A 14,205-nucleotide genomic window follows, 5' to 3' on the forward strand; every position below is an offset into this window, starting at 1 on the left:
AAGATTGCATAAGCCAGCTATATTATTTAACTGTTGCATGATGTAAAATTACCCATGAAAATCTTTACACTAAGATATTATAGCAGTATTTGCTAAAATGGTTACAATTGGAAGATCACAGCAGCATTTTCTTATCTAGGGCATGTCGTCCTCTTACACTCTAACTCCTTTCATCTGCTTAGCGGCTGAGTAAAATTGTATTACCATCCGAAATATAGAAGGTAATACAATTTCACTCAGTCACTGAGTAGATGGAAGTAAGAGTTCACCCACAAAGAATGTTTAATGGCAAAATCACAATAACGAGAATCAACCATTTTATGAGGAATGAGTTCACGAAACTGGCAACTTCCGTTACTCTGAAATCAATGATGGAAAATCATCCCGTTCGCAGCCTGTAGGCGCAATGAAAGCGGCACACACCAGAAACGAGCACCGCATAAAATCGATTACTATCGTGACTTTGCAATTATCTGCTCGTCGATATTGCTACAGTGATCCTTTGGTAATTGGGGCAAGACGGCGCCCCAATTGCGAATGCTGTTCGCTTGTTGCGACATGTTGACAACCGTCAATTAATGTACGTTAACTTTTGCTTCAAACAATGGAAAATTGTAGCCGTCAAATACGAAAATAAAACATAAACGTAAATATCAGGTAACTAAAAATCGCCTCAACTGAATAAAACTCCATTAGCGAACGTGTGCTGTACCACAAACCATGGCATTGCATTCCACGACGAAACGCCAGTATGATGCTGCAATATCTCTTCGAAACCGTTGCTCTTGCTTTCTGGCAAGGGAAAATCCATAAAGTACGTCACGCAAAAATCGGCGATTTTCGACCCCCCCTCCCCCCTTCGTCACACTTTTTGTAATAAACCTCTAACATTTTTGTATGGATCGTCACGCTGCTCTGAACCCCCCCTCCCCCCTAGAGGCGTGACGTACTTTGTGGACGGCCCCCAAGGAGAAACCCCAGCCGCGTTTTCGAAAACCCAGTGCTACATATCTTGCACTGAGCAGCAATGACGATCAAACTTATCCTTTCGGTTGATTTTATATGCTATTGCTTGGTAAGTGACTCGGAATGATGGAACGTTTGTTAGACTAACGGTTGTATACCGTTTCTGTGGTTGTAACTATTTCGCGGAATGTACATTTTGCCGAGTCCATTGAAAAGTACAATTTTGTGAGATTTAGGTTTAAAAATAATGTAAGGCGGTAAAAGATATATAATGCAAATAAGAAAGAAATCAAACAATTTGATCCAAAATATTTGGATAATTCACGTCCAGTATATTCCCCACACAATGCACTCTCCAATAGTTCATATCTGTACTGTACGTCCTTGCGAATGCTAAGAAAGGGGAAGGATGGTTAGTTGGTCATCTACTAAAGAAGGATCCAGAGAACTCTACGACTCTTCATAGGTGCCACGAGAGGTTCCGGAATTGTTGGCGTGGGAGGTTAGAACAGTAGGAACGTGGAACACCGAGAGAACTATGATAGAAATACAAAGTAGGAAAGAGACGAGTCTGGAATTGAACACACGGCCTTATGAGCAAGACAGAAGCGGTAGCCACTAGACTACCGAGCTCGTCTCTCAGTCTAATAACAATCGAATGAGCTATAAATTTAGAAAGGTAATTCAAATCGCAAATGTCATCGTGATTTTTTTCAGAATACAAATAAACTTTGCCTCACATTTTCAGTGGCACCAATCTTAACAAAGAAGCAACGAATAACTGTTGCCTGAAAATAGCAGCTCACCCTGCTAAAAAAATCCAATTTGATTCTAATAAACTGCATAGCAGAGACCTGTTTTGGATGCAATTCGTCATTAAAAACCCAGATTAATCCACCTAGCGTTGGTGGTGCCTTTCTCGCATTTAGTTAAGACACCAACCTTATATAGGGGTTATATGGTTCGATGTACCATTTTCTTCATATCTTTTAAACGCAATGACCGATCGTTATCAAATTCAATAGGAATCAACAAGGCTTTGTCCTCTATCGAATGAAACTTGTTGCGAGAAAATCGGTTAAGGATTACTATACGAAAAGTTGTCTAATGTTTTTTAAAGCTTTTGTGCACCCACATACACACACACATACACACGGACAGAGAGGCATGTGCTCAGTTCGTCGAGCTGAGTCGATTGGTATATAACACTATGGGTCTCAGAGGCTTCTATAAAAAGTTTGTTTTCGGAGTGAAATGATAGCCTTTCGGTACAACTTCGTTGTACGAGAAAGGCAAAAAAATATGTGTAAAAATAAAATTCTGCGTCGACCCGATTTTGTCACTCCCTGATTTTGTCTACCCCCGATTTTGTCTACCCCCGATTTTATCACGTTTTCGACCCGATTTTATCACGTTTTCGACCTGATTTTGTCACCCCAAAACAATTTGCCATTCTTTTTAGTTTCGTAAATAATACCACAAACAACATGGATTTTCATGAGATAACTTACACCGACTTCTGAGTACCTGGGAAATATTCTGTAACAAAATTTTGACAAGAAATAACGGGTACTGTTCACACATTTTGCCTTTCCAAGGCATAGAATGATTCATTTTTGTAAAATGAATTTAAAAATTGGAAATATTTTTTTTCAATTTTGTCACATACCCTGTTTTATCATCGGGATATTACTGTATTCATCGGCTATAAATCTTGTTTTTTGTAGTCCTGGAAAAAAGTGTTATAACTTTCTGATCATATGGCATTTGTTTACCTTTGAAAATGATAGAACGATGTTCCCTTTCTTCATTATAACAGTTTTGGAACAACAAAAGGGGGTCAACTTTTAGATTAGATTTTGTTCGAAGATCCACTTATGTTAGGTGAAGCTATACAACTACAAAAGAAAAAACAGCTCCCAAGTAGCACATTTCTATCGAAAATGATTTTTATTTATTTATTCAGACTAAGGCCGAAGTGGCCTGTGCGGTATATAAGAGTCTTCTCCTATGAAAATGAAATGGGTATTTAATCGGAAGGATATAAAAACCAATATCAAAATTGCGCTTTAATGATTAGCTCGGAGATATTACGGAAGCTTTAGGTCAAACCGGTCTGAGCTCAAAAGGAAAGTCCGGAAAGACGAAGCTTTCGATTTGGAAATTTTCCAGAAATTTGTCAAACCCATCAATACTATTGATTATCAACGTTGAACTATTGAAAATGTCATTTCTTTCCAAACCCGGTAAAGAAATCCGAATAATCAATCCCGTTCATGCATCCTTAACACGGACATCAGGATAATGTATGGGCCTTTTGACGCACTGTTTCCTTTTCACTGTGTATACAAAGATCCCCGTTTCACGTGCGCGCGTCTTTTTCATTCAGGATTTAACGGAGAGTAAACAAAGGCGTCCAGAACCGGTCCCAGCGACAACTGCTGTCGCAGCGGTTCACAGTGGCTAAAATCATGGTTTGAGCGCGTTTATTTAATAGTACCTTTATTATGCAATTTAGCGTAATGGTGTCTTCGAGACATTCAATCAGTAAGTTAATGCGCTTTTTGGAGGTTTTCAGCTTATTGATCAATCCCCCTAAAAGTGAGAAGAATTTTTTTTTTTTTTCGTCCTCAACATATAAGGTTTGATTCTTCATAAAAGTTGTAGCAAAAGTTCTCCTGAAAAACTTTGTCGAAGACACTAACGTTTTATGCTGACAACCCCTTAAAAAATGGGTTTTTCTTCATATCTTTTTCATTTCTTTTTCTGCATTTTTTTGCATGTTCTATAAAGTTTCAGATAGTAATAAAATACGCCTTTAAGTCACAATACTTAAAAACTTTAAAAATAAAAAAGTTATAACAGTTTTTTGGATTTTTTTTAGTCATATTCGATTTAACTGCTACTTTATACCGAGCAAATTGTGGCAGTCAATCTCATGCGCATGACAAAGTACATGTAATGAACTTTGAATTAATACCTGAACTGTAGAGATGTAAGAGAATGTAACCCGAGTAGACGAAAATAGCTCAATAATATCAAATGTTGGTAAGATAGCAAAATGAGATATGGACAAGGAATGTAATTGTCGCTGAAAAATGCAAAAAACAAGCGACAAAAGAGAATAGCAATAACTCTTTGTCCCCATCAGCAGAGGATAAAGACATTGTTGCGTTCCATTTTATTTGCAACAAACATGGAGAGGTAATTGTTGTGAACTTTTCAAACTGCGATAACTTGTTTATTTCAGAAGTAAAACGCAAATCATGCTAACAGATGGTTAAGTTTATGTCTAATCTATGATAACTGGTACTAATTTAACCAAAAACATCATCGGAAACCGACTACTTCTCAAAATGCGTGGCAGGCGATAATTGTCCTATTCTGTTGCAGTTTGGGACAAACGCTTATTGCGAGTTGAGTTTGTCCCAACATTTACAAGAGAGGATAATGTCCTTTTCATTGGCAATGTTGTTATTTTACATTCCTTGGATATGGACATGATTGATATAAGAGATAAAAGATCAGACGAATCATGTTGTATTATTCTGTTCATGGCTTCTGCTCGGGAAGTAATGTTTCATCAAAAATCACTTCCTGCTTTGCGAGGTAGAAATCAATCACCCACCACAAGGAGTTGATGAGCAATGCACCATGCGTATCCACATGATTGTATGCTTATTGCTTATACATCGAACATGTTCAAAACTTGTTGGCATACAATGCAATAAATCTCCAAAAGTAATGAAATTGCGAAATTGGTGTCTTCGACAAAGTTTTTTATGAAAACTTTTGCTACAACTCTCGTGAAGACATATGAAATAGTTAAAAAGCGGAAATTTGCAGTTTGAAATTCAAGTTATGGGTAGGAAAACCTCAAACAATCAACAATTTCAGCATGGAAACCGGATAAAGCGTCTTTTTAATGCATATTTAAGAAAAGAATAATTCTTCAAAATACTTAATAAATTGCCAATTTGCTTCACTCAAAAATTAAGAAAGCTCTATCTTGTTGTTTGCGATGATTTTACATGCCACATTTCACGTTATTTCAAGTCAAGTTCTTTACAAATTTTTATTTATTCAACTTTTTTTTTAACAAATCATAGTAGTTCTATTGACTTGATATTGGAAAAAAAGCAACAAATGCTGGTTATTCCAAGCAGGTTATTCCAAAAATTGTTAATCGGAGGAGATCTATATGAGTACACAGTACAATTTGAAGTTCTCAATCAAGGTACCACATTATAGAAATTCATTGCTGTTGCTTTTGCTGCTAGACATTTCGAAGAATTTGTTTGGCAAATTCAACATAATTGAATGCGATTCATCATCACACATTTCATCAACTTGAATTTGATTGTAAACTGCTGCAAGCGTATTTCTATATGCATAATGTTATTATAACTAACTGTTAGCTAAGTTAATACCTTTCCCTCGGATATGTTACCTTGCCGCTGTGGGTTGGCTTACGCCATTAGCACTGAGATGGCAACTAAAGACATATCCTGTCGTGGTGATATCACATGTTGACTATTTTTATTTAATGCCGCGTCACAATCTGGCATTGATGCACTGATTTTACGGATATGATTCAACGGACATCGTGTCTTGGAACCTTGAACGGTAGTGCAGTTAAGCTGGCCTCTTTCCTCAGTGATAATGATGAGAGATCCCTTCTCGTCGGCAATACTTGTCTGAATGTTCTCTGATGGTGATGAGTCATAGCCACGCTTAATACAAGCTAGAATAGGTTTACTATAACTGAAACTGTGATCAAGTATATCGACATCAATAGGGAATTGACCGTTAGATTCACTGAGTAGTAGTTTCATCAAAATAGGAACGTGGCACCTGTTTTATTTCATTATGTCTCACTCCATGGGCGTAGCCAGGATTTCGTTTAGGGGAGGGGCAACTTGTTTAGGTCTTCTGAATCGTAGTTTTATAGTAGTTTTATAAAAACACATGAATATTAGTGCTTGGTACTTTTTCCTTCTAAGTTCCAAAAACTTTGAAATCAAAATCCTCAATCAACAGTAAAGGCTGGATCACAATAGCGCGTTGCTCGGCGCGTCACGCTGGGCATTGAAATCAGCGTTTTGGACTAAAACGCAACGCCAATAAACGTGATGCATTCACGCCCACAATGCAACAATATTGATTAAAACAATAATGGATTTAAAAGGGCATGATTTATTGCTCATCAGATATTTTTCAATAAAGTGAGAACATTATTAACGAACTTAGTATTCAAAAAGAATATAAAATCGACCATAACAATTATTATAAAAAACCTGCATTCTTCCATAAGTTTTTGAACCATACATCTGAATTTCTAAACAAATCTTATATGAAATAATATTTATTATAAAATATGCAAGCTTTCCCCAGGAATACCTTTGACAAATGCTCCAGGCATTCCATCAAGAATTCTATCAGGGATTCTTTAGGAATGCCTCTAGCAACTTCTTCGGCAACGTCTTCAAGAATTCCACCATCAATTTCGCCGGGAATTGATCCGAAAATTCCACCATTATTTACTCCAAAAAATCCTCCACGAGCTCCTTTATAAGTGTTGCAGGGAATTCTTCAGATAACTCTTTCGTTGCTCACAAACATTTCTGAAAAATTGCACCGTGAAATTCCTAAGAATATTCCGTGGAAACTCCGCAGAATTGCCAGTAAAGATTCCTGAGAATTTCGCGAAAAATCTTCGAATTTCTTGTGTAAATTCCATAAAAATTTTCGTGAAAGTTTCAAATATTTGTTATGAAAATTCCAAAGAATTTCTCCAGGAATTTCACCGGAAATTTGTATAGAAATTATACTGAAAATGAAATCAACAATGTAATTTTCGGATGAATTCCTAGATTAATTCCCGAAGAGATGGAAACTTCAATATCTCCACTGAGAGATCCTCCAGGTGTTTCTCTGAAAACTCCTCCGGGAATTCTTTCAGGAGTTCCACCGGCAATTCCTCCAAGAATTCTTCCAGAATTTCCTCAGAGAATTATTCCAGTAGTTCTATCGGCAGTTCCTACGGGGGTTCCTCTGAAAATTCTTCCAGGAATTTCTCCAGAATTTCCTCCGGGAATCACTTCAGGCTTTCTTTCTGGAATTCATTTAGACTTCTTCAGGAATTTAAATAGAAATTCCTCCAGAATCTCCTCACAGAATTTCTCTCGGAGCTCCTCAAGGAATTCTCCGGGAGGTCCACTGATGATGATGATGGTCTAGCTACATACCCATTCACAGGTTTCAACTAGACGAAATTTGTCTATGAGATGAATTCTCCAAGATTTTATCCGAAAATTCTTCTGGTAGTTTCTTCAGAAATTCCTCCAGAAGTTCCTTCGATAATTCCTCCGAGAGTCCTTCGGGGAATTCCACCGACACTTCATCCGGGAATTTCTCCGGGAATTCTTCCGGAAGTTCCACCAGGAAATCATTCGGGATTTTTCAAAAAAACCATTTAGGATTTCTTCAGAAATTCAGCAGGAAATTCCTCCCGAAGTTCTTACGATAGTTTCTCTGGGAGTTCCTCCGGGAGGTCCTCTAGGAATGCTTCCAGAAGTTCCTCATGAAATTCCTCCGGGAGTTTTTACGGGAGCTCCTCCTGCAGTTCCTACGGGAATTCCTCCGGGAGATACACCGGCAGTTCCTATGAGCATTCCTCTAAGAAGAAACTCCTGGAGTAATTTCCGGAGGAACTCTCGGGGGAATTTTTGGAGGAATTTCTTGAAGAACTTCGGAAAGAATTTCCGGAGGAAATCCTGGAGGAACTCTCGTAAGAACTCCTGGATGAAATCCCAAATGAACTTCCGTAAGAATTCCAGGAGGAACTCCTGGAAGAATTCTTAGAGGACCACCCGGAGGAAGTCCCAGAGAAATTATCCGAGGAACTTCTGGAGGAACTTGTAGATAATTCCCGGAGGAACTATTGGAAAAACTTCTGGAGGAGCTCCCGGAGGAACTCCCACAAGCACTTCTGGAGGAATTCTCACAAGGAAGTCCTGAAATAATTCTTGGAGAAGTTCATGAAGGAATTTCTGGAGAAATATCTGAAGGAATTCCCGGAAAAATACCAGGAGGAATCAATGATGAAATTCCTAGATGAAATCCTGAAAGTATTCCCAAATAATTGCTGAAGAAATTACCGGATGAATTCCCGGAGGTTTGTTCTGAAGAAATTCCTAGAAGAACTCTTGGAAGATATCCTGGAGGAACTCTCAAATTAGTTTCCGAATAAAATTCTGGAGTTAATTCCGAGTGAAGTCCGAAGAAGAATTCTAGGACAATTCCGCGGAAAAAATCCCTGGAAGAATTTCCGTGGAAATACTTGGACGAATTCCTGGAGAAATTTGTAAAGAAATTTCTAGAGGAATTCTTGAAGGATATTCTGAAGTAATTGCGGGAAAATTCCAGAATGAAATCCTAGAGGATTTCGCTATTGAGTTTATGAAGGCATTCCCGGAAAAAATATAGTGAGGGGTTTCTAGATAAGGAGGAATTACAGTTACATGAGAAGGATTTTAGGAGGAATTTTGGAGTTCCCAGGGGAGCTTCTAGAAATATTTCAAAGAGAATTCTGAAGCCCGAAATGTTTCGAGTTGTTTTGAATTTTCATATATTATGGATCCTGGATACCTAAATAAGTTTTTGGGAATTTCAACCACCTATTTCTGAATATGCTTGGATCGTAAAGTGCACATGTTTAAGGGAATTCACATCAGTACCCGTTCAATCTTTCCACTGCCCCCCTCTGGCTACGCCCTTGTCTCACTCAAAAGAGTCCTAAAAGAATCATAATTAAAAATACCACAAATTATAACAATGGTATGCCCTGGTCAAGGGCCGAAAACCTCATTAATAAAGACAATAAAAAAAAACAATGGTATGCATACAATCTTTCATTGGCTTCATCCTCGATATTTTTTTTAATTAGGGATTAGGCGTGATGAAGCTTTATTTTGCCACCGAAAAGTGAATCTCATAACTGACCACGACCCATACAATTATAGTTATGCTATGCCTTTAAGGCTTCAAGACGATTTAGGGACCATTTTATCATTTTCGCTCAACTCTTAAACTTGCTTACTTACGCTTTAATTAGATTTTTCGTTTAAGCGAAGAGGACCTTTAGCGAATGTTAGACAAATAAATGAACATAATGAACTGACAGCTAAACGCAACATAATCTGAAATGAGTAATAGACTTAAACTGAATAACGTAGGAAACATTAAATAACTAAGACAGACAAAGTGATAGGTGAATTGAATGCGGCAAGACGAAATGACACTTTACAAAACATCTGACATAATTAAGACTAATGAAATGCTGAGAAATGACCTAGGTTCTATCACAGACGTAAAGATCGACAGTAAGACTTCCCAAGCCCATTATAAAACTGTAATGTTTTTTGAAGCTCATGTAATGTTTTGAATCTTATTACCTGTTGATTCAAGGCGATTCTGATGCTGTTGAGGCCATCACAGGCACATAATGATAGTGTTCGGCGTTTTCTTGAAACGAGCTTCAGAATATTTAGCGGCTAAAACTGTAAGTTAAGAATTTTTGATGACTGTTTGGTGAACGGTTTTGAACTGTGGCCCGCTTTGGCCTTCTGATTCAGCTTCAGATGCTTTCACTAAATAATCTTCAAAATTCGAACTGATTGATATCAAAATCTAATGCGATATTATAATTCAGAATACGTTTCCATTAGAGTTTTTTACTCCATCAGCAGCATAATTATATTAAGACTGACTCTTGCGAATAGATCAGTTAAATTTTTGAACGAACTTTTTGATGGTATTGGAAATATAATTCAAACGCTACTAATGGGGAAACTATGAAGTTAAAAAAGTACTCCGGCATAAGACCTAACTACTTCACACAATGTTCAAGTGGCCATCATAGGGTAGTCCATTGTGGGTCTGTGTCCTAGTAGGGGGAACGTAGGCCTTGTCAAACTAAGCCACCAGGTAGCTCCATCTAAACACCCTCAAAAAAAAACTTACTGTTAGCTAAGATAATTTTATATTTTGATTAAAACTACTCATCAGAATATTTTACCGATAAATGACATAAACAATCTCAATAGAGATGTTTTACTTCATTCGGCTTTCCGACTTGCATGCTGTCATTACTGATATAGTGAAAAGCTTGAAAACATCAATCTACTGCCCCGCGATATCATGAGCAGTCTTGAAAAAATAACACATATGATTTAATTTTTACATTTCCTAATATACTTTATTTTGGCATAATTTCGAAAGCGTTCAAATTTTAGATCAGAACGTAGAGCTCAAGAGCCAAATGGAAATTTTGAAAAATTATCTAAGATTGCTGCGATGCTCTGATGGCTATCAAACTCTAGTGAGATTGTGCGCTTCATGGGTGAAGAAAAGACACCCAAAAGGATCTTAACAAAGGCTAAAAATTAGCGGCCAAAAAAGTGCTGCTAATGGCGGACGCTACGTGGAGATGGGGAATGAACCAAGAATTGCATCAACTGTTGGGAGAACCATCCATCTTTCATACCGCGAAAATTGGAAGACTGCTTTGGGCCAGGCACGTTGCAAGAATGTCGGACAATAAACCGGTGAAAATGGTTCTCGGCGGACGACGACGGCGACGGGCACAAGAAGGCGAGGTGCGCAGCAAGCAAGGTGAACCTATGAAGTGGAAGACGATTTACGGACCCTCTGTAGACTGCTAGACCGTAGACTGGCGACATCCAGCCATGAACTGTGTTGTATGGAGACGACTGTTATATACTGTAGAGGCCACTTAGGCTTTGTGTGGAATAAATAAATGAATAACTGCTACAAAAAGAATTGTAGAATTTTGTGGGACTAGTCTGTAAATTTCTGTGCCAATTCCATCTTCCATAAATTCCTTTGAGTATTTCTTCTGGAGATAGGAGCTTGTTCGGGTATTCATCTGATAATTACCCTGCGAGTTGTTAAAAAAAAATTCGGCCGGTTTCTCCGCAAGTACGCTAGAAATTTCCTTCTTATTTCTCTCAAAATTCTCTTGGTTTTCTTTTGTAGGGAAGCATCGGCTTAGGCCTAAAGCATGTTTGGCCGAAAAAATCATTTGAACATTTGAACTAGATTATCAATTGGCCGGAAAAGTAGTTTATCTGAAATTGACTGTTAATTTATTCTCAATATTGCTCTGGAATTTTATCCTCTTGGATTCAATATTAAGAATTCCAGTGGAATTTTTTTGCCGGACCATAATCATCATAATAATTTTTTCTGGAAATTTTAGGATTTTTACCTTTTCCACCGGAAATTCCTTTAGAAAATCGTCTACATTTTTTCTCAAAAATGTCTAGGGAATTTCTCTGCTAACTCCTTCGTAAGTTCCATTGTGAGATTCTGCAAGATTTTCTGTAATATTTTGGGAGACTTCTAGTAGACTTTTCGTGGAACTTCCAGGGGATTTTCCAAAGAAATTTTGGAATAGTAATGAGGAATATTCACAAAGAAATTTTCAAGGAGCCAAGTATAATTTGGAGTAGAATTTATCATGCAATTTCTGAAGGAGTTTCAGAGTAAATTTGCTGATGTATCCCCTAAATAATTTCCACAGAATGCTTCGAAGATAAACATTAGCCTAAAATAAGCTCAAAGAAATAATTTAAAACACTGTTTAAGTTTGAGGTTGTTGTATACAAATGTAGTCTTAGAAAGATAATGCGTTTCAATAAATATTGAATCGTACGAAATTCACAAATCGAGTTTCAGACATAGCAAATATTTTCCTCATTATTCTCGGCCTCTTGGGAAATTTTCACACTCAGTCATTTTAAAAAACGTATTTGTTTTGTGGAAAATAATGGAAGCCGGTCCCAAGACCGCTTAACGTATTTTACTCAAATAAATATATTAGCCAATGCATAGTGTATTGTTTGACATTAATGGGCTTCAGGACCCCTACATAACCTAAAAGTCGCCGCCCAGGACCATTGTCGTTTGTTCTCGTAAACCAGGGCAAAACTTTTAATTAGCATTTCGCTCTGTTGCCATCCAGACCAACCAGCTCAGCGCTCCTTCCGCCAATTTGCGGTGGCTGTTAATTTCCTCAATGTCCCGGCCGAAAATGGCCTCTTCGCACCTTCGACCGCCGCTCTAGTCCACCTAGATTGTTACATTATTAACAAATTTCCTTAATTAAGGACTCAATTTTTAATTAAATTACTCATTCTATCTTTTACACCCGCTCGTCGATTTACGATAACATTACCTGCTGTCCCTTTGCGGAAAAACAACATTTTCATCAACCTTTTGCGACCATTGTGACGCACCCCAGCGCACATCAATCACATCCGGGACGTAGCCGGAGTGGACCACGTGGGCATCGGTGCCGGCTACGACGGCGTTAATCTGTAAGTGAGCTGGAACTTGCACGAAGCCGCAAGTTTTCATTTTGATTCCATTAAATTACATGCGTTTCTTTGTTTATTTTTTTCTATACTTCCAACAAAACAACGTCAAAAAAACAGAGTGCCCCAAGGGCTGGAGGATGTCTCGCGGTATCCGTATCTGTTTGCCGAGCTGCTAGAGTCGGAAAAATGGACCGAGGAGGACATCGCTAAGCTGGCGGGGAGAAATTTAATTAGAGTTTTCAAACAAGTAGAGCAGGTAAGCCGGATTGTGGATCTATGTATGAACAAAGGTGGGATTAATTGCCCTCGGATGGGTTCCCGATGAAATGTTGTTGTGTGAAGAGGGCGCGGAAATAGATTTGATTTGCAATAAAATGCGTAATTAGGTTTGCATTATTAATTGACTATTGATTTCCGTTGCTCTCGTTTCAAGTTTAGTATATCGCTAGTTGTTGCAATACTGTCACAAGTAAAATGAACTCGAATTTTTATGACAAAAAAACGGTGAAATATAATCCATTTATGTTTCACAATATGGCGTATTGCTTTCAGATCCCGATTTCTAAGTACAGAAAAATATTTGCATGATGCTAATAATTTTACTTCGATTTACTTTAATTCTCTTCGTCAGGTGCGAGACCAACTGGAGGCCCAGGGCATGCTACCGATCGACCAATCGATCCCACCGGAGGACATCCTCGGGAGGTCCTACTGCCGCTACTCGGGGCCACGAACGTGACGCAAACGAAATCTTCCCGTAAGCTACTACCATAAGGTATTTCCCTGAACCAAAGGTCATTCTACGGTATGATTAATCTGTCGAACAGTACAATCGTATCAAGTTCAACTATCCAAATTAATGAAAGCGAAATCAAACATCTAGCACACACAAACAAAAACTCACTTTGTACACATTCACATCACCTATCAGTAGGGTATCAAATTTCACCATTGGAAATTTTTCGCTTCCGCTGATGGCGGAAAATATTTAAGATTTAGAGAACGGACTAAAACTGATCCCTTGAAAGGAAACGTGAAGGAAAACCAACTTCAACAAGCCAACAATCAAACAACCAACTCATACAAAAACGTTGTTTTTAAGAGAATAGAAAATAAAAGTTCGCATATCATACAGGAGCCCGAGCCTGGGGTGGCGGCTACAAAGTACAGACCGTAAAACGCAAACACTCATCACTACCGATTTTTTCCAAGGAAACCAAATTTTCGTATATTTTTCTAATGTAAAATAATAGTGCGAAGAGAACGTTATTATAATCCAAACCGAAAATAATACCCTGAACAGTGGGTGCGCAAAAAAAAAAAGAAAAAACGAGAAGTACGAAAAGTTCAAATCCTATTTAGAGCACTGGCGGGACTAACGATCGTAATTACGAAATTCGAATGTTGAGAGATGCGGATGCAAATAAATTCTAAATAAAAGAGAACATATTAGGCTAATTGTGTATAAAGAAAAATAAAATCAATGAACGAAACCAATGAAATTTAATCAAACAATAACTGTGTAGAAATTATTGACAAGTTACATAACGAATAAACACGAACAAATAACATTTTTTGGGTTTCTTTCATTAGCGTCCGAGGACGGAGACGGCTTGGAATAACGCTTGGCTTGATGACTATTCCTTTAAAGGTGATCGTTGCCAGTATTACCTGGCACACCGCAGTGTTTAAGTAGTGTTAACTTTGCCGACATTCCAACTTACTTAAAAATGCTACTTTTGAACATTTTTTGCGTTTTATGCCGACAACCCCTTCAAAATGGTTTTTTCATCATATCTTTTTCATTTTCATTTCTACAAATTTTGCATGTTTTAGA

General features: G+C 37.8%; 1 protein-coding gene across 3 annotated transcripts in view; it reads left to right on the forward strand.

Annotated features, from left to right (window-relative positions):
• Positions 1-13,939, forward strand: part of LOC134220065 (dipeptidase 1) — an 833,398-nt gene extending 819,459 nt beyond the window's left edge. For all 3 annotated transcript variants that reach the window (XM_062699016.1, XM_062699017.1, XM_062699018.1), the window contains 3 exons: positions 12,293-12,368; positions 12,486-12,624; positions 13,000-13,939. In XM_062699016.1, the coding sequence (XP_062555000.1) occupies positions 12,293-12,368; positions 12,486-12,624; positions 13,000-13,107 (323 nt within the window). In that variant the 3' untranslated portion in view covers positions 13,108-13,939. The remainder of the gene's footprint in view (positions 1-12,292; positions 12,369-12,485; positions 12,625-12,999) is intronic.
• Positions 13,940-14,205: the final 266 nt, after the last annotated feature.

Source organism: Armigeres subalbatus, chromosome 3, assembly GCF_024139115.2.
Source record: "Armigeres subalbatus isolate Guangzhou_Male chromosome 3, GZ_Asu_2, whole genome shotgun sequence".
Lineage (NCBI taxonomy): Eukaryota > Metazoa > Arthropoda > Insecta > Diptera > Culicidae > Armigeres > Armigeres subalbatus.